The sequence below is a fragment of the Molothrus aeneus genome, chromosome 9, assembly GCF_037042795.1.
Source record: "Molothrus aeneus isolate 106 chromosome 9, BPBGC_Maene_1.0, whole genome shotgun sequence".
In the NCBI taxonomy this organism is placed as follows: Eukaryota; Metazoa; Chordata; class Aves; order Passeriformes; family Icteridae; genus Molothrus; species Molothrus aeneus.
In genome coordinates this window covers 12396298-12421170 of record NC_089654.1, presented here as the reverse complement: position 1 = coordinate 12421170, position 24873 = coordinate 12396298, and the positions used below count along the sequence as shown (strand labels likewise).

At 38.5% G+C, this 24873-nt stretch overlaps 1 protein-coding gene across 1 annotated transcript in view; it reads left to right on the top strand.

Annotated features, from left to right (window-relative positions):
• The first annotated feature begins 3223 nt into the window (after positions 1 to 3223).
• The window catches only part of LOC136560143 (vitellogenin-1-like), a 42995-nt gene continuing 21345 nt past the window's right edge, over positions 3224 to 24873 (top strand). Inside the window, exons 1-19 of the mRNA XM_066555820.1 lie at positions 3224 to 3263; positions 3572 to 3592; positions 3817 to 3968; positions 6412 to 6663; positions 8779 to 8940; positions 9622 to 9773; positions 12434 to 12584; positions 12690 to 12847; positions 12948 to 13113; positions 14188 to 14310; positions 15858 to 16076; positions 18111 to 18328; positions 18408 to 18505; positions 22805 to 22929; positions 23013 to 23114; positions 23199 to 23318; positions 23572 to 23761; positions 23849 to 23942; positions 24055 to 24240. Coding sequence (XP_066411917.1) covers positions 3224 to 3263; positions 3572 to 3592; positions 3817 to 3968; positions 6412 to 6663; positions 8779 to 8940; positions 9622 to 9773; positions 12434 to 12584; positions 12690 to 12847; positions 12948 to 13113; positions 14188 to 14310; positions 15858 to 16076; positions 18111 to 18328; positions 18408 to 18505; positions 22805 to 22929; positions 23013 to 23114; positions 23199 to 23318; positions 23572 to 23761; positions 23849 to 23942; positions 24055 to 24240 — 2729 coding nt within the window. The remainder of the gene's footprint in view (positions 3264 to 3571; positions 3593 to 3816; positions 3969 to 6411; positions 6664 to 8778; positions 8941 to 9621; positions 9774 to 12433; positions 12585 to 12689; positions 12848 to 12947; positions 13114 to 14187; positions 14311 to 15857; positions 16077 to 18110; positions 18329 to 18407; positions 18506 to 22804; positions 22930 to 23012; positions 23115 to 23198; positions 23319 to 23571; positions 23762 to 23848; positions 23943 to 24054; positions 24241 to 24873) is intronic.

Below are 24873 nucleotides of genomic sequence, written 5' to 3'. Positions count from 1 at the left end.
AGGAAAACTGAAGGCTAAATATCTCTTCCCCTAGCCACCTGGTTATATCTATTTTAACCTGCTCTGGGTGCTTGGGAGCTGTTTGGCTAATCTCTGCTTTGTCATTAGGCTATACATTAGCAGGATGGAAATGGCATCACTGCACCATAATTCAGCAATGTGAATACAGAACAAGGAGAGTGCAGAGCTATCCATGGCAGTACAACAGCAGATAATAAGACTCTGTTACTCAAGCAGAATGTGTTATGTAAAGACAATTGCTGTGTAGAAGCAATAGCTCTAATCAGGTTAATTAGGCTGTATTCGTGTTTCATTTATGATGCAAGTGCCCTGTAAAATCAAAGCAGTCTACCTCCTATTATTGCACTCCTAATACAGCCATCACGTTCTCTGTAACACTCAACACCATATATTTTCTTCTTTAAAAGAAAAAAAAATCCCAAGATATTTCCCATTGCTTTTTAACAATCCCTTTTCTTCATTGTTTATGCCTAAAAGAAGAAATAAAGGAAAAGATAGAGGTTGTGTATAAAGCCTCTGCCCACATTAAATTTCCTTCCTCTGCAACTAAATTAGGCACTTGGATACTTGTGGAGGACCTGTTTGATTGTGGATTATTTATTTTTCATGTGTTTTCTTGCTCACTAACATGACCTGTTGAATGTTTAAGAAAAATTGTATTGCCTTTAAAAAGTGTACCTCTTACCTTTCCTCCTTTTATCCATTTCCCTTATGTGATGGATCTCCTGTTTATTCCCTCAGAACTAGCTGGAATGGTGTGTCTACTTTGAAGAAAGGATTAGAGCTCAGTGCTGTGACCCTCAAACTCTAGCTGTGTCTCCTCTCTACTTACTGCATTTATTCTGTAGTTCTTTTAAAGTAATAATGGGTACAGCAATTCTGAGATCACTTTCTTTTCTCCCCCAAGGAAACAAGCCTGGGTAGAGAGGAGTTATTAAAAAGAGAGAGTACATGCTGCAAATGAAGAGAAAATGGCAGCCTGCACCATCTTAATTATTATAGTTGTTATTTTTGCAATCAGGTATCTACATGGTGATTGTAAGTTTAGATTCAGTGTGCTTCATTAGAAAAAAGAAATGCAGTATATTCACTACCCATTTAGAACAAATTTATTCATGTTACACCTTAATTATAAAACCTTTTGTTAAACTTGAAAAATGCTGTAGTTCTGTAGTTTTAATATGTATGTGTCCCTCACGCAGTATTTCAATGAGCTGTTAGTAACAACGTTTAAATAAATATTCTTTCTCATTCAGCTCTGTACTTTATCTTATACATTTTGCCCTGTGGAATGGAGCTAGTTGAGCTCAATATGATAGCACAATATTACTGCAGAGGTCAAGCTGTGGCAATGATGAGCAGGGTGAGAGAAGCAGGAGTTTTGCATGTTATCACTTACAGTATTACTTTGCTGCTGTGCATTTACTTCCATGCTGGCTGCAAAACATGTAGCTGTTTGTAAGGATGTTTCTGACTACAACTCACAGCACCAAGGTATGCTGTTGAATTTCACAGGGCTCACAAACATGGTGTATCTTGTCACAGCTCACAGGAAAATCTGTGTGCACTTAATTTTTCACCTCTTGAGCTCACATTGAACCATAACACAATTATTAATCCCTTTTAATGGTTCATATGTCTGCGATACACTTAAATATTTTGTTAGACAGATTTCATTCCAGGGAAGGTCTGACTACCCATACAATTCTGTATCACTCCCTTCATGAAGCAAAGCTGAGATATTAAAATCCTCAAAATTTCAGGAGGTCTTGGTAGTGAAGGAGCCCTCCTTTGACTCCTGGTGGAGCAATGATGGGGTAGAGGGACCGTGAAACTGCATCCTTGATTCCAGCCCAGGTGCCCTGGCACCACAATAATGAACTTCATTATTCCTCAGTCAGGTGGCATCACTCCAAGTAAATGAAGCAATAATGTAAAGGACTCTTTAATGGGGCCTGCAATAAATGTGTCTTCAGGCCTGAAGGTGGACCTCAGGACCTGGGTTTAGGTTACACCCTTCTCCTCCCTGATGGACAGCACCAGCAGACACATCCTTGTTCCCCTCCTGGAGGATAAAGCCTGGCTGCCTGAACTTAGTGTTTGCTGTGTTGCACCTCCCACAGCCTCATGGAAATACCAGGTAGACATTCCTGAGCTCTCCTTCCTGCCCCCTCAGTAACCTTTGTATGCAGGTGGGTTTTTACATGATATTTAATTTATCATTTGAACAAAAGACAAGTTTAAATTCAAAGTAAATGTTAAACACTTGTGAAAAAATACATATAATTGAAGTTAGGGAGAAAACTCCCTCCTGACGTGGTTTTACTAAGGATTGATCTAAATGTTATTGCTGCAAGTGGGAAATTCTGGTTGTATTTCCCCAAGTGGAACAGCAGAAAAAGCCCCATGAGAACCTACTGAGAAGTTCCCAATGGTCCCAACTCACTGAGGACCTCTGGAAATTTAACTCACTTCTTGTTAGATTCTTCTTATAAACAAAGAGAATAATTTCCCTCTTGTTTTCTTAGTATAAACTTTCACTGTTAACCAAAGGCTAATGTGATGGTCATACTGACAAGTTTTATCTTTCCAGGTGTGGGTAGCAAGATATGGTAAGCACCACAGAAAGGCAGTTTCTCATTGCATGCCTATGAGCTGTAAGGTGTCTCAAGCCTAAATCTGTAAAATCAACCACAAATTCTCCTCTAAAAGTAGAGTTTCAATGTGAGCAAGGTTTGTCTCCAAAGCAGTGACCCTTATGACAGATAAAATATCAAGAGATTGAAGACATGACTGGAAGAAATCTAAATTATTTCAGTTATGATGGAGGAACTATATTTGGATAATTTAAACTTTGGTGGTTTTTTACTGTATAAATAAAATGTAGAGAAATGGAGGAAAATAGAAAGCAGGATATTTTTAAAATTAAATCTCTTTTCCAGCATATACCTGCCAAGGTGTTCTGCTGAATTTCAAAGGGCTCACAGACATGGTGAACTACATAGAAAGTAAGGTAGCTGAACTCATGAGGTGATTTGAAGTTGTCAGCATTCATGACCTCAGAAATGTTTATTTTGGGATTGATCAATATGCATTCTAGAATGCACTTATTTGTCAAACTAATGTGCCAAAAGAAACATGTGATATCACATGCCTTTATAAAAGAGAAACCCATCACATCCACCTTTACTTTATCCCCATCATGAGGGGCTTGATATTAGCCCTGGTTTTAACCCTGGTGGGTAAGTATCTACTTATGTGCTTTGATCAATTTAAAATTGTATATTCAGGAAAAGGTTTCAGAACCTAAATATAGTTCACTGGCAGATGTGAACTTTAACATGTTGTAGAAAAAATATTTCATTACTTCTTTTGTTGTTTAAAGAAAAAAGGGTATTTGGCTGGTGCTGAAATAAGAAGCAAAGTTAATTAGAAAGGGTTATGCTATATGTGCAAGATGAGATATAGCCTTTTATACCACAGTATATTCACATTTTAATGGGTTTTTTTTCTTTGTCATTTCATTCCTCTATTTTTTCTTCTCTTTCAGGGAGCCAGCATCTTAATTACCGTAAGTAATTTTCCTATCAACTAATATAATTATAATGAGTGAAATTAAAAATAGAATCTGAAAAGTGTATCAATGTTTAATATAGCTTTACAACAGCTAATTTAGTACAGGTTCAGTGCAAAATGAACAAATTTGTCTTTTTTTGTTCCATACGTTCTAATGCAGGTACTTTAGTATGTTCTGTACATTGTGTATAATATTTTATGGAAACCACTTCTTTGCAGAACCCGATTTCAGCGAAAACAAGGTTTATACATTTGATTATGAAACCACGCTTCTCAGTGGACTTCCAGAAAAAGGACTTGCAAGAGCTGGAATAAGAATAAAAAGTAAAGTGGAAATTAGTGGTATTGGGCCAAAACTTTGTCTTATTAGGGTAAGAAAATATATTAAATTTGAAAGGTAAAATTCTCATCATACTTAGCTTCTTTTTTAAGCTTTTGTGAAGTTATTAGGTTTCATCATGTGTTGTGCTTACTCAGGGATAATGTAACTAACTCTGTTATTTTTTATACAGTGCCCTAAATTCTATTTGCACTTTGCAAGGTAATTCTCAGCTCAAGCCAACCTTGGGCTTTAAGGATTTCTTCTGCTTTGTGGTCAGGGAAAAAATGGAATGTAATTTGAAATGCACAATTATTTATTAGTAGATCAATCCAATTGTTTCAAACTGTACAACCTAGGATTATTTAATCAACTGATTTCACAACCAGCAGACACAAGGCAATAAAAGATGCAACAGTAGTTGCATGTGATTCAATATTTAGCATAATTAATGTTATCCTTCTTTTTTCTGAAGGGTCCTGAGTGACATTCTTTGTCATCCTCAATTGTATGTTTTTACTGCTTGCTGAGTAATTTCTGAAGGTTTTGATTATGTGAAATACACTTTTGTCTTTAACAGAAGCCTATATGTGCTTATAATGATTGTAGAGAAATGCACACCTCAATTGCTTTACACAAATTTCACTTAGCCTTGTGTATGCAGGGAAGAAAAATGTTACTTTTAAAAGCTTTAATTTGGCATATTGAAAACTGTAGGTTAAAAAGACTGGTGGCCATCTAGTAAATGCTTGTAAATGTTGTAGCCTTCCACCCTGAATTAGCCTGCTGTTATTAGGTATTTTTGTGAATTCAAATTATAATAGATCTAGATGGGAAATATTGCTTTTCCATGACATATTTAAGGGGATGGATTTCAAAACAAAAAAAGCCAAGGAAATAAGTGTCACACATCTAGAGTGGTGAGTAGAAAGCTTCCCTGCCAAAAAGAGGCAGAAGAAGTCTTGTCCTTATCCCAGATCCTCCTTCATTCCTGCCTAAATGGCTCTTGGTGTGCCAGGGTGAGTCTTCACCAAAAATTGACTCCTGTTCTCTAAAACTTTCCAACATCATTTTACTGGTGTTACTGCATTTTTGAAAAGTTTCCATTTCAGAAATAATTTCAGGCAAGGAGAGGAGAAAAGGAAAAAAAAAACATAACTTTTTGGGCAAGTTCTAAGCTAAAGGTAATAGTACATTTATTCCCTTCTTCTCTGGGAAAAGTTTATTTTGCTGCTGTTATATTTAAATTAGACAGTTTGGAGGGATGGTTCAGGGAATTAAACTTTCATCTGCAGCCTGCTAGTTCACATTCAGCCTAAACAAAAAGCTGTGGTCCCTGGGCAGTTTCCAGCTGACAATTTTTTCATCACAAACCAACAAGTAAGAATTGCCAGCTGTGTTCAAAACCAAGCAGACAGCCTAAGACCTGCCTGGGCCCCAAGGGCTGGGGAAAACTACCTCGCCCTGACCCTGCAGAGCAGTCCCAAACCTGCCTGTATGCAATATGCCAGAAGCATGTCCAAGAGGCAGCATGAGGGATTTACTCTCTAACAGCCATCCCTGTAAGCTTCAGTTACTGGGGTTGGCAGTGATCTCCACCAACAATAACAAAAATAAATATGAAAGTGCAGTCTCCAGTGGTTTGCTGTATGAGGATTTAGTTTGTGTGGCTTTTTGAGAAATTAATCCGTGTCTTGCACCACATCGCCAGCCTGAGGTGTCAGAGAAAAGTCTCTTTAAATTGTCAAAATATATAGAAGGGAAGGGTCCTCTGAGAAACTAAGCTAAACATGCCTATTCTCTGGGGTAGGAATTTTTCAAGTTATGCATAGTTTAGCACAAGTTTCTACTTGTTTGGATGTGCCCTGTGTTGAGGCTGGAGTGTGAAGTGCAGAGTGGGGCTGAAGCCAGTGCCTCAGCCTTTGGTTCCACAGCAAAACGCGTAGGGAAGGACAATTTCTGTAACCTGCTGTCCACTGCTCAAACTAATTCTGCATGTCTGGCTGGCCTAGAGGCCATGTGTTTATTAGTTTCAGATTGCTGCCTGCGCTCTGTGACCCCAGTGAGGGAAATGACAGAGTTCACAACAGGAGTTAATGATGTTTTATGCAACATTAACTTTCTCCTGCAATTTCCTGCAGTTCTTCCACACTACTTTCGGGTAGCAACCTGCTGCATGTGGCTCTTCTCTGGCTCATTTCTTTGCACAAGTCAACCTTTGTCAATATGGATTTTCTGTGAAACAGAACAGAGTGCAGTGGCTGTGGAAATATCAGCCATTTGCATTGTTCTCTTTCATTTTATATACAGAAATGTGTGTATTGACACTGGTTATGCTAAGTGAAAACTTCTAAGTTTCCCGTTTGAAGAAGCTTTGTGTTATTTAAAAGCTTATTTTTGATGTGATTGAAGATCTAGACGCTTGTGTGTATTGAAAAAAAAGTTAACTGGGGGGAAAAAACTGAAAGAGGAGTTTTATTCCCCCTTTGTTCTAGATTCACTCGATCGAAGCCGCAGAGTACAATGGTGCCTGGCCCGCGAGCTCGTTCTCGCGATCCCTGAAACTGACCCAGGTCCTCACTGGGCAGCTCAGTAACCCCATCAAGTTTGAGTACAGCAATGGCCACGTTGGGAACATTATGGCTCCTGATTCTGTGTCAGATGATGGTCTGAACATCTACAGAGGGATTATGAACGTGCTGGAGCTGAGCATAAAGAAGGCGCAGAATTCATACAGTCTGCAGGAGGTGAGTTGTGGTGCCTTTGTAAATAAATAAACTTTCACTTCAGAGTCTTCTACCACGTTTTCTGTATTCATCCCTGTCATAAAATTCACTTATAAGAAAGACCTAAGCTTGGGAGATCATGATTAAGTTTCATATGGGACAACATTTGGTGGAGATGTACTTAAACAGGACAACAGAAGAGCATAGTTTTAAACTGGTTGATGAAAGCATTTCAGAAAATACATTTGCAGAATTAAACCCTTGGAAAATCGGGCTTGTGATTACAGAGAAAGCAAACTGTGAAAGATGAAGCCTACATAAAATGGGAACACTGTACAGAATATGCTTGAAAATACAGTCTAATATTAAAGTCAAAATAACAGTAATTTGACTTTTTCTACCAATCATATATACTTTAATCTCTTCTAGCTCCTCTTTTAGGAAGAAAATGGTATATATGTCATAACATTACCATAACAGCTTTGACAGTTGCAGTTGATGCTCTGTTGAAATTTCCACTGTTTTTCAAGTTGTAATATATTAGTCAAGGTCAATCATCTGATATTACTATTCACCACAGAAATTGCAATGTGTTTAGTTTTTGAAACCATATTTACATTGATTAGACTACATTCAATTCAGAGATTGGCAAAAACCTTTAAATTATTGTACTTTCATGTTATTTTTATTGGAACTCTAAACCAGAGTAACTCTATATTTTTTTTAATTAATTTTTCCATAAGTAGAATTGTTTCTGGGAAAGGAGCTAGATGATTTAATTTTTTGCACACTGTTTTCTGCACATAAAAATCCATGTGGTGGTGTTGGATGTTCTGCAACACTGTTTTCTCATATCTAGTTTCACATCTTAATTCTAATTCAGTTAGCAATATGTTATACTCTCACCACTAGGCAATAGATGTGGCTTCACCTTCTGGAATAATTTCCAAGTTTTCTTTGCTTCTCTCAGACAGCAACTGATTAATGAGCTTTGGCACCCATGCTTGACAATCTTGAGTCACTGTACAAAGGAAGATAAACCCTATTAGTCCCAAAATCTAAGTTGCAGAGAGGTTTAAAGGACTAACCTGGGAAGGTATACATCCCATCCTGTGGGTTCAGGGTGTCTGGGCTGGCCATAAACTGCACAGAGCTGTGCAGTTCACCTGGGCAGGAGTCTGTTCCATCCCACTGAACTCTCTGGGCCAGACAGAGTCTGGATGTCTCTGCGATACCCTGCAGTGAGCAGAGACCCACACCTGTATTTGCAGAGTGCAATGCTTCCAGAAATCTTGGACAATTCCTATTTCTAGCCTTTGCCAAAGACACAGTGTCTCAGGGAATTCTGTTAGGCTGAAGATGTAGTGGGTACGTCTTCCTTCCTAAACACCACGTGACCATTTCTCTGCTCTCACATAGCCCAGAGCTGGTCTCTGCAATAGCTATGCTATAAATAACAATAATAAAAAAATCAGGAAAATAACTCTTCCTCCTCAAATGCAATCAAGCATTTTTCCTCTACAAAAATCTCACTGACTGTGGAGACTTAAAAGCTCTTATAAATGTATATGCTCAAAATATTATTGAAGAGCTCAGCTAAAACTGTGAACTCAAGATGACCCATAATCAAAACTCTGTTATACTGAATTTTTTTTAATTATTGTTGGTCATATTGTGACAGATCACCTGATATTGCAAGGCCTGTTCCATAGGCATTGGTAAGCTCTCTGTAAAAGCAAGTTTTGAGGGCAGAATGTCATCTCCAACCTTGAAATACTTTGCTGTTAAGATTTCATTCTGACTGATCAAATTATTTTGACACTTTTTTCATTAATATTTTCTCAAAACATATTTCATAATCAACAGCTCTAAGTGAAAATATTACTCCCCTTTCCTGAGGCTCTGAGTGAAACTTTGGGGAGATTTAGTTCTCTCAGTGTAACTCTGATTTGGCTTACTGGAAACGGTACTTGTAAAAAAGAGAAGAAAGTAATGATCATTACAATTTTGCTTCTGAAGAATATAAGGAAAAAATAAAGCATTCACTTCCATTAGTAGTTTTGAAAATGCAGAATTAAACAGGTGAAGTAAAGCTTTGTATAATAGTGATCCTGATCCTGTTCTCATTTTTGCCAGGCTGGGATTGGAGGTATTTGTAACACAACATATGCAATCCGGGAAAACAAGAGAGCAAACCTAGTCTATGTGACCAAATCCAAGGACCTGGACAGCTGTGAAGAGAAAGTTCAAATTGTCACAGGATCAGTATACACTCATCCATGCAAGACCTGCCAGCAGGTAAATCAGAGTGGTATTATGTAAAAGTATTTTAAATTCTTATGCAGAACACCATTTGATATCCACACAATCTCTTAATTTGAAATACTAAAAATGAGAGGAAAATCAGATCTGCTGTATCTAGTTGTCAATATTTTCTTTCTGTATGAAAATGATCCTACAGAGAAGCAGAGGTCTGGGCTGCCCCCTGTAATGTACTGCAAGCACACTTGAGCTAGCTCAAGCTAGCTGGCTTGGAAACCATTAATTATCAGCATGAGTTAGTTCACCTGCTCTGTTGAGTAAAAAAAATAGTCACGATGTCCATTTTCTGCTATTCAAGACAGGTACTGCTGAATTTTATTATAATCCTGTCTTTGAAATAGAGTGGTTTATGCAGCTGCTCTCCTCAGAAAAATGTGTCTGCTTCTCGAGGGAATGACCAATTACTTAGATTTGGGAAAAGGAAAAAGCAGCTAACACTTCTTAGCAGTAAAAGTAATGGAGACAGGCAGCGTGCCTGACCTCTCCCATGCAAGTGAGTGCACAGAATTCACACTGATTGCTCTTATGGCCAATGAACAAAACAGCCCTGGAAAACAAATGAGTTTACTGGGTGATGTAATAGCCTCTAGTCACAGAATTTCAAAGTTCAATGACTTTTTATTTGCTTTGTTTCATTTTTTTTTATATATTATAAAGAGGAACAAGAATTCTCGTGCAACTGCTACTTACAATTACAAAATTAAATATACACATAGTGAAGCTGTAATTACACAAGCTGATGTTGAGGAAATCCACCAGTTTGCACCCTTCAACGAGATAACAGGAGGAAATGCTATTGTAGAAGCAAGGTAATGTACATATTGCTTTAATTCAGCAATCCAGTAATCTGAGTGAAGGTCTGTAAGTGAAATAAATCCTTTACTTCCACAGCCTATTGTTTGCCAGTATTTAATTACATAAAATCCCAAACAGCTCATAAAAACAACCGTCACTCTTAGTTGTAAATCTGAAACATGCACATCTCTATCCAAATTTTGTTAGCTAAACTTGGCAGGACTTGACTATTTTATTTCTCAGGGATATTTGATTTATGCCATAAAAGCCAAAACAAATATAATTCTATCTGAGAAATTGTGAACTAATATATTTGAAGCAAAATACTTTGAAAGACAGTTACTCAGGAAAGAGAGTTCCATGGAAAATAATAATGCAGTAAGAGATCCTTGGAGACTAGTTCACAAGAAACCTAGATAGGACTTTGGATTCCTAAATACCATGGGCAGCTTGCAAATCTCCCACCAAAACTGTTTCTTGATAGGAAATTGGGTTTTATTGCAAAACAATTGGGCACAAGACATGTTAAATGCATTTACTTTTTCACAGCAAGTTTCACATATTTCTTAAAGAAATTTAGGGTAAAACACGAATATGTTTGTCTATGAAATTGTGTCCCTAGCTGAAGCACTCAAACTTTCAGTATTTTAATTTTTTTTCATCTATCAAATTCATTTATTGAAAAAATTTTCAGCTCCTTATTTAATTATGGACTCTGTAAATAGGAGTGCCCTACTGAAGGGAGAGGCTTTTTGGCATAAATGTCACAGTGCAGAAGGTGTTCTTCAATCCCACTCTACAGCTGCTGTAATCTTCATTGCTCCATTAGCTTCTGCAAGGATCTCTTGGAAACAGCAACATCAGAAAGTTTGTGTCAGTAATTGACTGATTAACTCCATATATATAATGAACCTGTTCAATTTGGCTAACCAAACAAAACTAAACCAAAACAAAAAGTGAAAGTGGCTTTAATATCTATGCTATCAAGGTGTAGATAGACACAACTGCAATGTTCTTATTAAATTATAGGTTTTTGTGAGTCGGCATTAGTCTGGAGACAATGGATTTATGATGCATTACATTCTCCTTGTGCAGCCTGTAGAGATTGGCTTCTGTAAGGTCTTTCTCAGCTCTCAGAAGGGTAGTACCTTTACTTTTCCCATTTTCTCTGCATTTTTATCATTACCCAGCTGACGGGGACAAATATAAGATAGTTGGGAAGATGTGACTATCTCACTCAAGTCTTCAGAAGTTATTTCCACAATGCATTCTCTGTTAAAAAAAAAGTAATCTATCAAGGCACTTGGAGCTGAGCTTTCAGACCTGCTCAGCATAAGACTCTTGCAGCACCTTTCAAGGCCAAGAGAGGTTTCACTCCTGTCTCGCCATTTTAGCAATATCTTTAGCATTCATTTGCTCTTCTCTTCAGAATACAGCATTTTCTCATCTATTCTAGGCAGATATATCTCTTCCCAAAACAATGAAAATAAGACATAATAGATGCATCAGGATTTGAAAGGGGGAGTTAAATGTGCCTGAGTGTACCTGATGTTATACTTTGTGACCCAAATGCCCTTTCAATAATATTGTATAAAATTTCAAGAGAGAAAAAAATCTCTACTGATTCTGTAGCAGTTTCTATTCAAATTCCAGTGGCTTGTCTGTAAAGCAGTTATATGCTATTTTTCTGCAGCAGTTCTCTGCAATCCATATGGAAGGAGTGAATAGAAATGATACAGAAGATCATAGAGATTCCGAAATAAACGCACCAATTTTCTACAGAGATTTCGAGAGACTCTGTAGTACAGCAATATTGCTTTTGGAATGTTTTCAGTTGTTCAGTACAAATACCTAACTTTATTATAGTGTCCTAAATGACCCATTTTAAACATAATTGGTGGGATAGGCTGCATCTCTTTAGCTGAAATTGTAAAAGATAGCAAATATTTACAAAGACAGTCTCTCATTGGAATTATTCTTAATAACAAATGATGAAGGTTTGTTGATTCTTAAAAAGTTTTCAAAAGGTCGAGCACTTTTCCAAAGACTAATCCTGAATTTATGTGGTCCTTTTCTTTTAAAATCCAATTTAAAGCTTCATGAGAACCTTCTTCTCTAGTCCCCAGGATATTCAGCTTACCAAACAAAATGTGGAGGGAATTGTAATAGTTCAAGTAAAAAGATTGTAGCATTTCTTATTGTATCTAAAAACTTTCAATTCCATTTGAAGCTTTCAGGAGAGAAACAGACACATAACAGCTTTTATGAATTTCTTAAAATGTTTAAATTTAAATTGTAATTTCTGAGCAAGTTTCCCATCTGTGTTTTTCTAGATTCCATAGTTTACTCCTTAAGACACAGCAAGTACTTCCTGTGATATTCTTCAGGCCACAACTTCTCACCTCCCTCTTCTTCCATAAATGCTCAAGCCCAGTTTTTCCCAAAGGAAGGCAAAGGCTGGCTCTGCTCTGAGCCCTGTTGGACAAGTGCACACCTTCTCAGAGTATGGTTCTGAGCAGCATGTCCAAATGCATTTGGCTGTAAATGCCCTCAATAGCAAAACCTATTGTAGCTGCATTGCAGTATGGGGAAGCAGAATTACTGTTTGTTTGGGTTTTTTTTAGTTTGTACCCTGCATCTTGTGATGTTTTCTTCCTGGGGTTCTCCATTCCAGGCAAAAACTTGTTTTGACTGATGTGCAGAAGCAGAGGGCAGAGGTCCCATCAAAAGAGTACCAGAATCGTGGATCTCTTCAGTATCAGTTTGGCAGTGAGCTGCTTCAGCTTCCTGTCCACTTATTTAAAATAAAAGATGTGGAAAATGAGGTAAAGCCCAGCAACTGGACAGATTCTTTGTTGGAGATTTAAATCCCTGCATGTGAAACAATGCAACACTGCATGTGGTCTTCCTGCATTTTCATCTTTCTGCAGATAGAGGAAAGCCTCCAAGAACTAGTAGAGGCCACCTCTGACCAGCTTCCCAATGATGCACCAGCAAAGGCTCTCAAGCTCCTGCACCTCTTCCGCGCAGCAAATGAGGAGAATTACGAATCAGTGTGGAAGCGATTCTCCAGTCGGCCAGCCTACAGGTACAGGCAGCAAAGGTGGTACTGCTTCTGCTGGAGACCCTCTGGAATCCCTTTGTTCAGAGGCAGACTTGGAAAATGCTGCTTACCTTTCCCATTGCAGGCGCCACATTTTGGATATAATTCCTGCAGTGGCCAGTCACCGAGCACTCAGGTTCCTGCGGCACAAAATGGAAAGGCAGGAGCTCACCAGCTGGGAAGTGACTCAAACAGTGCTTGTGGCTCTGCACTCCAGCACTCCAACTCAGGATGTGATGGAGGAAGCAACGGTGGGATTCTCTAAACACTTTCAAACCACTCTGCTGATTCTAGCATCTGTTGTATTTATTCCTTTGACAAGATAGCAAAGGCTTTGAAATGATAAAGGTTTTATATCCTCTAGCGAGGTTGAAAGGGCTTTGTTTCCTGCATGTCTTAAGGGGAGGAGAATGCAAATCAAAAGGGCAAAAATGAGTCCAGAATGAAACAGGAAATAAAGACTAAAATACCCCTCAGGGACAGAGGTTATTGCTGCAAACAGTGGCTTCTAGTCTCTCTTTTTCCAAATGTACTTTAAAGTTATATCAGATTAGTTCTCTGACTGTCTACAAAGACAAGGGAGCAAGAAATACATATTTGTTATATCCATGTGTTTGTCCTAATTGTCCTAGAAGGATGGCTATGAATTTGAGAAGATCTGTCAAAACCAAGGGAATTATGTCAATGTGTAGGCCATGTAGGAGGAAGACTAATTATTTTTGCAATTTTTTCTGTATACACAGGCTTTAATCCAGTCTCAGATGCAAGAATTTATCTCTGCCTACCCTAAGTAGAGATGATGAACCCCAGACTAGATTTTTTCCCCCAGTGAAAGCCCTGACAGCCCAACTGTTACTGTGTGCTGGTGCTCTGCTTCCCACACAAGAAACCAGTGGGCTGGTGCCTCCTGTCAGCTCCTGCATTTATAAAAGATATTCCTGTCTGCCCAAGCAATGAGGTCCATTCACAACAAATCTCAAATTCATTGTACCTATAGCTGAGGCAATCATAAAACATGATGAATGTTTCTTCAATAATGTGCATTTTTCCATTCCATGACTGGGTGATTTCTTCCCTTTGGATTATAGGCTATGCCAAATTTAAATGTGAAACACTGTAAAAGAAACAGATCTGCCTTCCAGATGTTACTTGGTATTACTTTACAATTACGCTGTCAAATACAGCACTATCCACAGATTAACTGAAAATCCATCGACAAAAAAAAATATCAAAAGCCCGGTTTTGTCTTTCATTGTGCAGAAACATATTTTTCAATAATGTTTCTCTTCATTAGTGGTAGTAACAACCAGCTGCCTTCTCCCCAGCTCATAGTAAAGAAGCACTGCCCACGCTCGAGCTCCGTGCTTGGGAAGGTTTGTCACCTCAGCTACGCGTCCCTGTGCCACAAGCAGTGCTCCTCCTCAGACTCCTGCTCCGAGTGTCTCCAGGTAACCACAGGCTTATTTATCATTTAAAAGAAAAATTAAGCCTCGAGTTCTTTCTTCATTATTCAGAAAGCCATAGCTTGCTTCACTACAGAGCTTCCTTTGGGGAAAGGAACCCCAGTTGGTTAAATACAGCATTTTTATCTTTAGATTAGCACACGAAAGAGAGTGAGAGGAAGAAGCAAACAATTCATAACACTTTCTATCTGAGTGTCTCTGAGTGCTCTGTTGCCAATTATTAATGAAGTCCCGTGACATTGCTCAAAAATACTTTAAATATAGGTATTATGTATATTTATAAACTAACTAAGTGATACAAAAGCCCAGGTTTTTGTAAGAATTAATGTATCCTAGCCAGAAGCAGAGCCCAGTCATCAATATAGGCTATAAGGTTGTTATAACAGCAGTAATACCCTCCCTGTTCTACGCTGCTTTTAATCAGCAGGCCTCAAAACAATTTGAGCAGTCATTAAATAGCATTTCCCAGTTCTAAAAATGCATGTCAAGTTTTTTGGAGCCAACCACTCAGCCAGTAACAGCGAAGGAAAGAGAAATGTGTGTTTAGTCTTTGGCACCCGTCAGTCCACCATCCCCAGTGAGAGCAGGGTGTTCCAATTACACTGCGTGCCTGACTTGATGTTTTTCCTGTAGTACATAGGCATGGCCAACATTCCTACATTGGTCTCCTGTGTTACAATTGCCACCAATGCTCTTGAGCTAATTAATAAATCTGAGAAACCCTGTGTCAAAGAATGAAAATTCTTTCCCAAAGCAAATTATTGTTTAGGCTTATTCAATGCATTTCCAGTGTCCCTTCATTTGATCAGTAATATCAAGTAGACTGTTTCTGCACCATCAAGGGATCTCAAATGTGTTATTTTAAACTACACAATCTGTATTGAAATTATTCTCTTACATCTCACTTCCTTTTTTAGAGCCATTTGTTTTCATTTAAAACAGTTATCTGTTAGTATTTAGTTCTTTGCTCTTATTCAGCCTTCAGACAACTACTTCTAATCTTGCCATACCAATAGAAGTGTGATGCAGTTGCTTACAATGAAGGCTGTAAAATTACCTATTTGTTGGCAGTGATCTCATTTTCCATCTATTAATCAACAGTGAAAAAGGCTTTCATAGCTGGTTAAGGGAACCAACACTAGCCATATCTTCAGGAATCATTTTAAGGGTCTGAAGGTTTAACTGTATCTGTATTTTTGCACCTATCTTCAACCATGAGAGAGAGATGTTCAAGCAGCATTATTTCAGGGTTCCCAACTTACCTTGAAAGGCAGTGGACACTAGGTCCAAGCTGTTATTTTTCCTTTAAAAATCTTACTTGATAACTTTAAGGTATAGTGAGAAGAAGCTGCTCAGTGCAGCTTCTATGAATAAAATGTTCTATTCATGAGGAAAAATAAGAATTTGAAAATATTTAAAATAAATGAATTGAACAAACTGAAATTATGGAAGTCAAACCCCAGAACAGGCTGGTGAATGGAATATAGATAAGAGCTGGAATTGAACTCAACAGATTTGTTTTCATTTTTCAGCTTCTTCATGGCTTTGCAGGAGAGGCATTGAGCAAGTCTAGCACAGAAGAAATTTCCCTGGCTTTGAAAGCCCTTGGGAATGTAGGACATCCAGCCAGCATCAAGCACATCAAGAAGTTTTTGCCAGGATATGCAGCTGGTGCCTTGGATTTGCCACTCAGGGTCCATGTGACTGCTGTGATGGCTCTGAAAAACATAGGCCTGAAAGACCCCAAAATGGTAAGCAAACAAAGCTGCCTCCTTTGCCCTTCTGACTTCCACTTACAAAGCTGCTAACAGATAATGGGTGATGAGGGAAAAGCAGATTTATTTTTTTAAAGATAACATTATTTAAATAAAAAAATACTTAGCCATTCCTCGGTAGGCATGTCTTATTTCTTTTGACATTAACCTCCAGTATTTCAGACTGCAACAAAAAAATCCCATTAAAAGGATACATTCATTGTTGTTGAAGACAAATCAGTATTTCCATTGCAAACATTTCATTTCCAAGGACATTAGACAGAAAACTAAATTATTGACCCAAATGTGTTTAGTACTACTTCACCTTTGGTATGTGAGAGAACCACAAAACAAGGTTTTCAGAGAATTGACATTTAATACTGAGTGTCACATCTAATCGTAATTCAAGACCGGATTTTATTGTAAATAGATACCAGGGGTTTGCATCCTAATTACAAATTTACAGACATTGTGTGGGCTTAAGTCATAAACAGAGCATTTACTAAATGTGACTTTTGTCCCTGACTGAGATAATTATTAGATCTCACATACAAAGCCTACACCAGCACACTCTCATGTACCACAGACATCGCTTTACAATCGTTTTCATAGTGAAGCAATCTGCTTTTAAATGGAAACCTTTTCAAGCTTTTCAAGATCTTTTTCCTAATGTTGAAATTTCTTGTTTCATATAAGTAAATTCTTAATATAAAAAGTAAAATAAAAGCTTTCATTAACTATTCACCTACTAATCAGTATCAGTGTTTCCATTATATTCATTTTTGCATGTGCCTCCCAGTTTGAGTGCATGTATTGATCCACAGACAATAGTGAGCCAGAGTATGCTTTTAACCAAAAGAATAAAGAAACAATTTAGTGGAGTGCAGGAGCTGGATGGGGAAATGCAGGGGAGGGATAGGAGAGAATTGCAAGGGTAGAAGTTAAAGTATTTTCTGGGGAAGAAAAAAAGCCAATGTGATGTTTGAGACCAACACTGCATCTCTGATTGCTCTTTGGCCTGGCTTTCCACAGGTGCCCCAGACCACTCAGTTTCATTTTCTATGCATTTTGTTTGGGGAGAAGTGATCTGGAACAAGTTAATGATTGTGGCCACTTTTTTTTTTTTTTTTGTTCAAAAAACAGTTCAATTCCTGGCTTGCAGCTAGGTACACGCCCATATATTACATAATTCATGGCCTTTTTTATTGTTTAATTTGAAAATTTAGGCCTGTTGCATCTTTATCACCTCATCTACATTGATATTTGATAATCAACATATTCAAATTCATAAAACCAGTCAGGGTTTTTCCAAAGTTTGCTGAAGTTTCCTGGGTCATTCTTCATTACAGCTCATGGATGTGCTCTCTCCCAGGCAGGACAGGGCTGTGCAGAAGGGCTGCCAGAACAGTGGCACATCATCCACATCCATTTCAAAGTTAGGACCAAAGGCTCCTGTGCCCCCCTGGAAACTGCAAAAGTTCCAGTATAAAATTGTTCTTGGTAGTGAATATTGCTGAGGGCAAACATGTCAACCAAAAGGAAATTACATTTATTGCATTGAATTTTGGTTTAAGCTGCCTATATGGCATAGACATTTCTGGTATTAAATTGGGTTTTATTTGTTTCATTTTTATTCTATTAGTTAGCAGAAGGTACCCCAGAAGATCACATTATTAGAAACAAGTTGTACCTTTATGTAGAGGGATAAATGATTACTGAAATCACTTCTCAGGTATGTAATGGATTCATGAAATCTCTTTTACCTAGAGTGGGATAGCTCAAAAAGTATGAAAGATTTGATGTAGAAGTTATCCAGTGAAGTTCCTTGGCTTTGATTGTGTAGGAAGTCAGACTACATTACCATAATGCTTCTTTCAGCCCTTGGACTATGAAACTACAGTGTTGCCATAATAATTAAATAATCCAAATTTCTACTGTGCTATTGATGAAACAGACCATTCACAGGTGTTGGGTGATTATTACCAAAATGTTCAAACTGACAGTAAAACTGGATATATCTATTATTATCAGGTCCAGGCTATTACCCTTGAGATTTTCCTGAATCAAAAAATTCATCCTCGAATCCGAATGTTGGCTGCAGCAGTTTTACTGGAAACCAAGCCAGGTCTTCCAATCGTGATGACATTAGCTGATGCTGTGCTGAAGGAGCCTAGCATGCAAGTGGCAAGTTTCATCTACTCTCACTTGAGGGCCCTGGGTAGAAGCACAGATCCAGATCTTCAAGTGCTGTAAGGAAAATTCCCTTCCTAGGAGAAGCACTTGTTGCAAGCTAATTGAAATATTAATGTGCTCACCAAACTTTTCCAGGGGTTCTGCCTGCAGAATGGCTGTCAGAGCACTAAGTCCCAAATTTGACAGGTCTGGATATCAGTTCAGCAAGTTTTTCCGTTTCAGCATCTTTAAAGGTAAGATCCAGAAGGGTTTGTAGAAAACATACGATGGTGAATATGTGGGGGAAAATAATTGTACAGTATGAAAGCCCAATTCTCCTAGCCAGCTGTTAGGCTGCATGTTGTTCCTCCATGTTTTCCTATCTTCAGTGAAAAAAATATGAGAATCTCAGGCTCTCCATTTGAAGAGTTTTTATGTCCCTGTGTGTTTTGCATTGTACACTGCCAGAATGAAATTACCAGAGGGCTTGTGGGGCTCTAACCCTCCTTTTTCATTAGTCAGGGAGGCACATGCTCCTGTATGAAATGCTGTATTCTCAGTGGTGCTTAACAATTTCATACCATTGTTCAGCACCAAACAAACAGAAGGGACCTAAATTGCTGCTGAAGTGGATTAATTTCTACCAGTGTTGAACACCTACAACTCCTGCTGCATCCAAATGTGATGCTAAATACTGTTCACCCCAACAATTGTGCCCAGTGAAACAGAAAACTCTGAAAACATTCAGATGTGACAATTCATTGCACCCATGTGCAGCTACATCAGGTTTATTGTCTAAAGATTTTTCTTGCATCTTTCTACCAGGATTCTTTACTAGAATGAGCAGATCCATGCATGGTATCTGGAGACTGGCCAGTTACATCAGAGTTACACATGAAAATACAGTTAAAGTAGGGAAGGACCAGATTAGAGGAGAGGTTTTGCTGGTCCACACTGTAGCTTTTGCTATTTTCCATGTATGTTATTTTTCTCAGTAGATTTTTTAAGCGACTTCTCTATGTAAATGACCATGACAGCCTCAGCGGTTTGGCATATGTAGCTGGTAGACTTAGGAGATTATAGCTCCAAACACAGTCTCTTTACACATGCTATTTATCTATCAGGAGCCAGATGTGTTTAGAACTTTTGTCATTCACTGGTATGTGTTGAGATTCTTCTCAAAATAATCAACATTAAGACACTCTGAAACATCTGAAATCCACAGTGCTGAGTGTACAAGTACTGCTGCTTCCTTTTTGGAAACAGGGGTGTGGTTTGAAAGACTTTTGCAAATATTATTCTTGCCTTGCCCCAGTTTTTTTGGGATTTACATGACCATTTAATGTGTGCTATAATAGAAATAAATATAATACATTCTGTAAGAATCACAGTAATACACTATACATGTGATTTCTGCCTCAATGATGGAGACAGCAAGTGCCCAAAGAAACACAGTCACTAATATACACCACATGAACATTTATACTACTTAAAATACATTCAGGGATACATACATTTTCTGTTAATATGAAGATATGTGTTTCTGTGTTTAGGCATTCATTTTGTCTTCTAATTTTTGCTTTTAAAATTAAGCCATCTAAATTTTCACACAGTGAGAAAGAAGGGTGCAATATGTATGAGGGAGGCTATGTGAAATGGAATACTTTATTTTGGCTGTAGCCTGGAAATGAAGTACATCAGGGAATTGCTGTTACTTCCCAGTGAAGACCATTGTCATTAATTTGGCTACCATGGATAGGTAGGTCCTCATCCTGAAAAATAAAAAACAAGATCTTTTTCTCACACATGCTAATCTTAGACTTGCATAACTCAGCTAAATTAAGTCAATCTCCTACTACACTAACATGGGAAGAGGATTTCTAATTTGATTTGTCTCCACTAGCCACAGGTAAAATATTTTTCTGTGAGTCCATTCTGGAAGAGTTACCATAGTGACGGCTGTAATGCAGTACCTATTTCCTTGATAAAAACAAAAATCTGCCCCCAGCATCACAGATCTTTGTGGTGCTAGATGCTGAATTTTTAATGACAGGAAATAATGTCAGCTGAATCTATCTCTACTCTGGAATTTGTCACACATGACCACCACAAATAGTGCTTCATGCTCTACCCATTGCTGCTGAAATCAAAGGGGTGACTCAGGTTCTGCTCAGTGTGAGGACTGTGAGAATCTGACTCTCAATATGCACAGATTCATATAATTAACTGTGTACTGATGTTTATATGTACCATAGACTGCTTTCTTTCCTCACTAAGTTTTCTTTCCCCCATCTTTGGGGTAAGACATTAATCAAATATATGCAGGTGTCATCAAACTCAGGGTGAAATGGCAAGTATATTCTTGGAGCATTAGCACTATGTAATGCCTGAGGTATGGAAAATATTCCTGCTCTCTTCAAGTCAATGAATTCTATATAATCATTTAATCATCTATAAGGAATACTTCTTATTAAGTATCAGGAATTACTATGGATTTTTTAATAGGTTTTGTGGTAAGAGCATAAAAAAAAAAACAAATTCACTTAAAGTACAGTGCCTCAGTTTTAGTGTCTTGTCCAGAAAACACCTGGCATTGCCTTGGCTAAGCTCATGCAGAGGAAAATTAGTCTTGACATTTTTAAGTTTTCTGTCAAGTCACTAGTAATGTCCCGGTGTGGCACCACTTGGTTTGTTTGTTTGGTTTTTTTTAATATGATCATCATTACTATCTACTGAATGTTCTCCACTTATTCCTCTGTCAAAAGTGGGGTGGCACAAATACCTGTGTCTTGATTCCAGGAGCTGTTTCTGAATCTCATGTGCTGTAGGTAGATAGTGCCCAGCACTTTGGATAGCACAGTAGATTCATACAGCAAAACAATGAAGGCAATTAGACAAAATTACAGTTCATACATATTTCCTTATTCTCCGGAAGGTTAGGAACAGGAGAAGAGGGCTAGAAGGAAGCACAAGGATGACTACAAATCCTGTCAGCCTTGTTCCTCTTGAAACCTAAGGAAACTTAGAAAAGCAGAGGGATTACTTTAACTCATAAAACAGGACAGGATCTAACTGTCCCAGAACTGCGAAGAATTCCTGACTATGCTCTGCACTGATTATCTGTACCTAAGAACATTATGGATGATATATCTAAAAAGAGAAACAAATAGAAACAAATTGTTTCCACAAAGTTCACTCAGTAGTTACCAATAATTTAACAACTGGTGCATTTCATGTGAGGGTTACAGCATTTGGGACTAGATTTATTAAATAGTTTTTGAGTCATTTGAGAGACAAATCTATAGCTCACCATCTGTCCTTACAGGACATCTGTATCACTTTCACTGAACTATTAGCAAAGGATGGCAAATCTGTTTTCATTTCTCATCTCCTTAGTCAAGGTGCCCTAAATGACATCTCGTAAAAGCATTTCATAAGCTGATTTTACAGAGTGTGACTGGATGTAAATGATATGGACAGGCATATTTTCCATACTTGGAGAAATTCACAAGGTGGGCCCATAGGAATTTCAGGAGTTTTAACAAGATCAAGTGCCAGATGCTGCACGTGGGTCAGGGTAACCCTCCATATCAATCCAGGCTGGGGAATGAACAGATCAAAAGAAGCCCTGCCAAGAAGGACTCAGGGTGCTGCAGAAGGAGAGCCCGGACATGAGCCAGCCATGTGCACTTGCAGCCCAGAAAGCCAATTGTGTCCCGGGCTGCAGCAAAAGAAGCCAGACCAGCAGGACAAGGGGAAAATTCTGCACCTCTCCTCTGTTCTTGTGAGCCCCACCTGCAGGGCTGCATCCAGCTCTGGGACACAGGAAAGACTTGGACCTGTTGGAGCAAGTATTAAGGAGGACCAGCAAGATGATCAGATGGGTTGAACACCTCTCCCATGAGGAAAGGCTAAGAGAATTGGGACTGTTCAGTCTGGAAAAGAGGCGGCTCTGGGCTGACCCAGTTGTGGCCTTCCAGCAGCTGAAGGCAGCGTGCAAAAGACCTGGAGACCAGCTTTACTCAAGGCATGGAGTGACAGGATAAGGGGGAACGTATTCAAACTGAAAGAGAATCAGTTCATATTAGGTATCACAAAGAAATTCATTACTGTGAGGGTGATGAGACACTGGCACAGCTTGCTCAGAGAAGGTGTGAATGCCCCAATTCTGGAAGTATTCAAGGCCAGGTTGCATGCAGATTTCAGCAAACTGGACTACTGGAGGGTGCCCAAGCCCATGGCAGGAGGTTGGAACTGGATGATCCTTGAGATTGCTTTCAACACAAACTATACTATGGTTCTATGATACAGCAAAAGCAACTGGAAAAATGGCATAACCACCATGCAGTGACCAGTGAGCTTGTAGGTTTGCCCATTATTACTTAAAAAACTCAGAATATTCTATTTATAACTGGTTTAGAGCATCAGTTCTATAGCTAAGTTTTCTGGCCTTGCTCATATTATATTCCTTATTAAATTAGTAAATAAATATAATCTGCACACTCTGACCTAAGAACTAACTGCGCTGTGTCTTACTGCCTATTTCTCTGCAGAGTTCCTTATGAGCGGGCTGGCAGCTAAATATTTGGTATTGAATGATGCAGGTAGCTTAATTCCAACTGTAGCAATGTCCCAGCTACGGGCACATTTCCTTGGAAGAGTGGCTGATCCCTTGGAGGTAATTGGGTCTACCCACAGTTTGCTCTCTAAACCCTTCTTACAACCATCATCCACTTGCACCTGCACTTTTTCTTCCCACAGGTAGGAATAACAGCTGAAGGACTGCAGGAGGTGTTTGCCAAAGGTTACACTCCTGACAGGGACTGGGAAGCTGACTATGACTTCAAGAAAATCCTGAAAACGGTAAATTCTGGGGGAAAAGAAAATCTCTGATATTGCTTTCTCAGATGTTATGAAGAATCAGGATTTTTTCATCTTCTCACACAGCTCTCTGACTGGAAGGCATTCTCCAGCGACAAACCTTTTGCATCAGGCTACTTGAAGATGTTTGGCCAAGAGCTGTTTTTTGGTGGACTTGATAAAAATGCCATCCAAAATGCACTGCAGGTATCATTTTTAAAGCACAACTACCCAAGCATCAAAATCTCTAAAATACTGTTACTTTCATACATTCTCTCCCTTTTATAAATCCATGGTTGGGTTTTTTGTCACTAGTATTAATCAAGGCAAATAAGGTCAAGCTTTGATCAGGATTATTTATAATCATTGCTGACAGAATTTCCCCTGAGGCATAGTTAATGACACGGATCATGATACTCAAGTTCTGCTTATTTAGACATGTTGAACTCTGTAATTGCAGGCATGGTATGGATCTGATGAAAAAATCCCTTCATTAAGGAGAATAATCAGTAGCCTTCAAAGTGGTGTAGGGAGGCAGTGGACCAAAGCTCTCCTGTCCTCTGAGATCCGCCGCATTGTGCCCACCTGCACTGGCTTCCCGACAGAGACCAGCTTCTATTACTCTTCTATCACAAAAGTGGCAGGAAATGGTAACATAGCTCATTGCTTTAGCAATACAAACATTTTTGCTAAGACTGGAGGGTGTTTTTAACCCTTTCTTTGCTTTTTTTTAATAGTTCAAGCACAGATTACACCTTCTCCAAAGTCTGATTTCAGATTGACTGAGTTGCTAAATGCCAACATTAGGCTGAGATCCAAAACAAGTCTAAGGTAAGTATTTAGTATAAAATAAAATAAAAATATTTTCAAGTGACGGAGACCATAAATATTCAACAGCTGATTGCTGCATGAACATAATTATACCCTCCTTCTACCTTTTCAGCATGGCCAAGGAGGTGACCTTTGTAATGGGAATTAACACACACGCAGTCCAGGCAGGGCTGGAAGCACGCACCAAAATGAGTGCTCATGTACCTGTGAATGTCGTTGCCACTATCCAGATGAGGGAAAAAAATATCAAAATTGAAATCCCGCCATGTAAAGATGAGACTAACGTAGTTACCATAAGGTAAGACACAGCACTTAGTATCTTTCTATGTAGCAAAGCAGAGTCACCCAAATACATCTAGGAATCTTGTCTCTGACTTACAGCTTGGATAAGTGGCAGTGATTGGTATAGTTAATGTTTATTTTAAATGAAGTGACATGCACTAAAGCTTTGCTTGAAAACATGTGTTACTTTCTGTGGTCTTCACCTGAAAATCCTCCTTAGGACTATATCTCAGTTGTTGAGATCCATAAGCTATCTGAAACGCAAATTACATAAAATTTCTATCTTGATACAAATATTTGAACTGGAAACACTAGGTAAGATATAAGCCAGATGAATCCTATCAGTTAGAACAGTTAACCCATCTATATTTGCATTAGATGCCTTGAAGCATAGTGTTCGGTGTTTCTTATGTTTTTACTTTGTTCCCCTGTGGCTGCCATTTGGTTTTCTTACCTGTTAGGTCCCCTTGATTTATTATCAGTGCATGCAATTACAATACACTCTGGAAAACTGTTGTAGCCAGATGCCAAACAAATGAAAACAGATGGAAATACAAATGCAAAGAGCAGGAGGAAACAGAAAGAATATGTCCAAGGAATCAAAGCAGTAGACCAAACTTAGAAAACCTTCTCACGCACACACATGAAA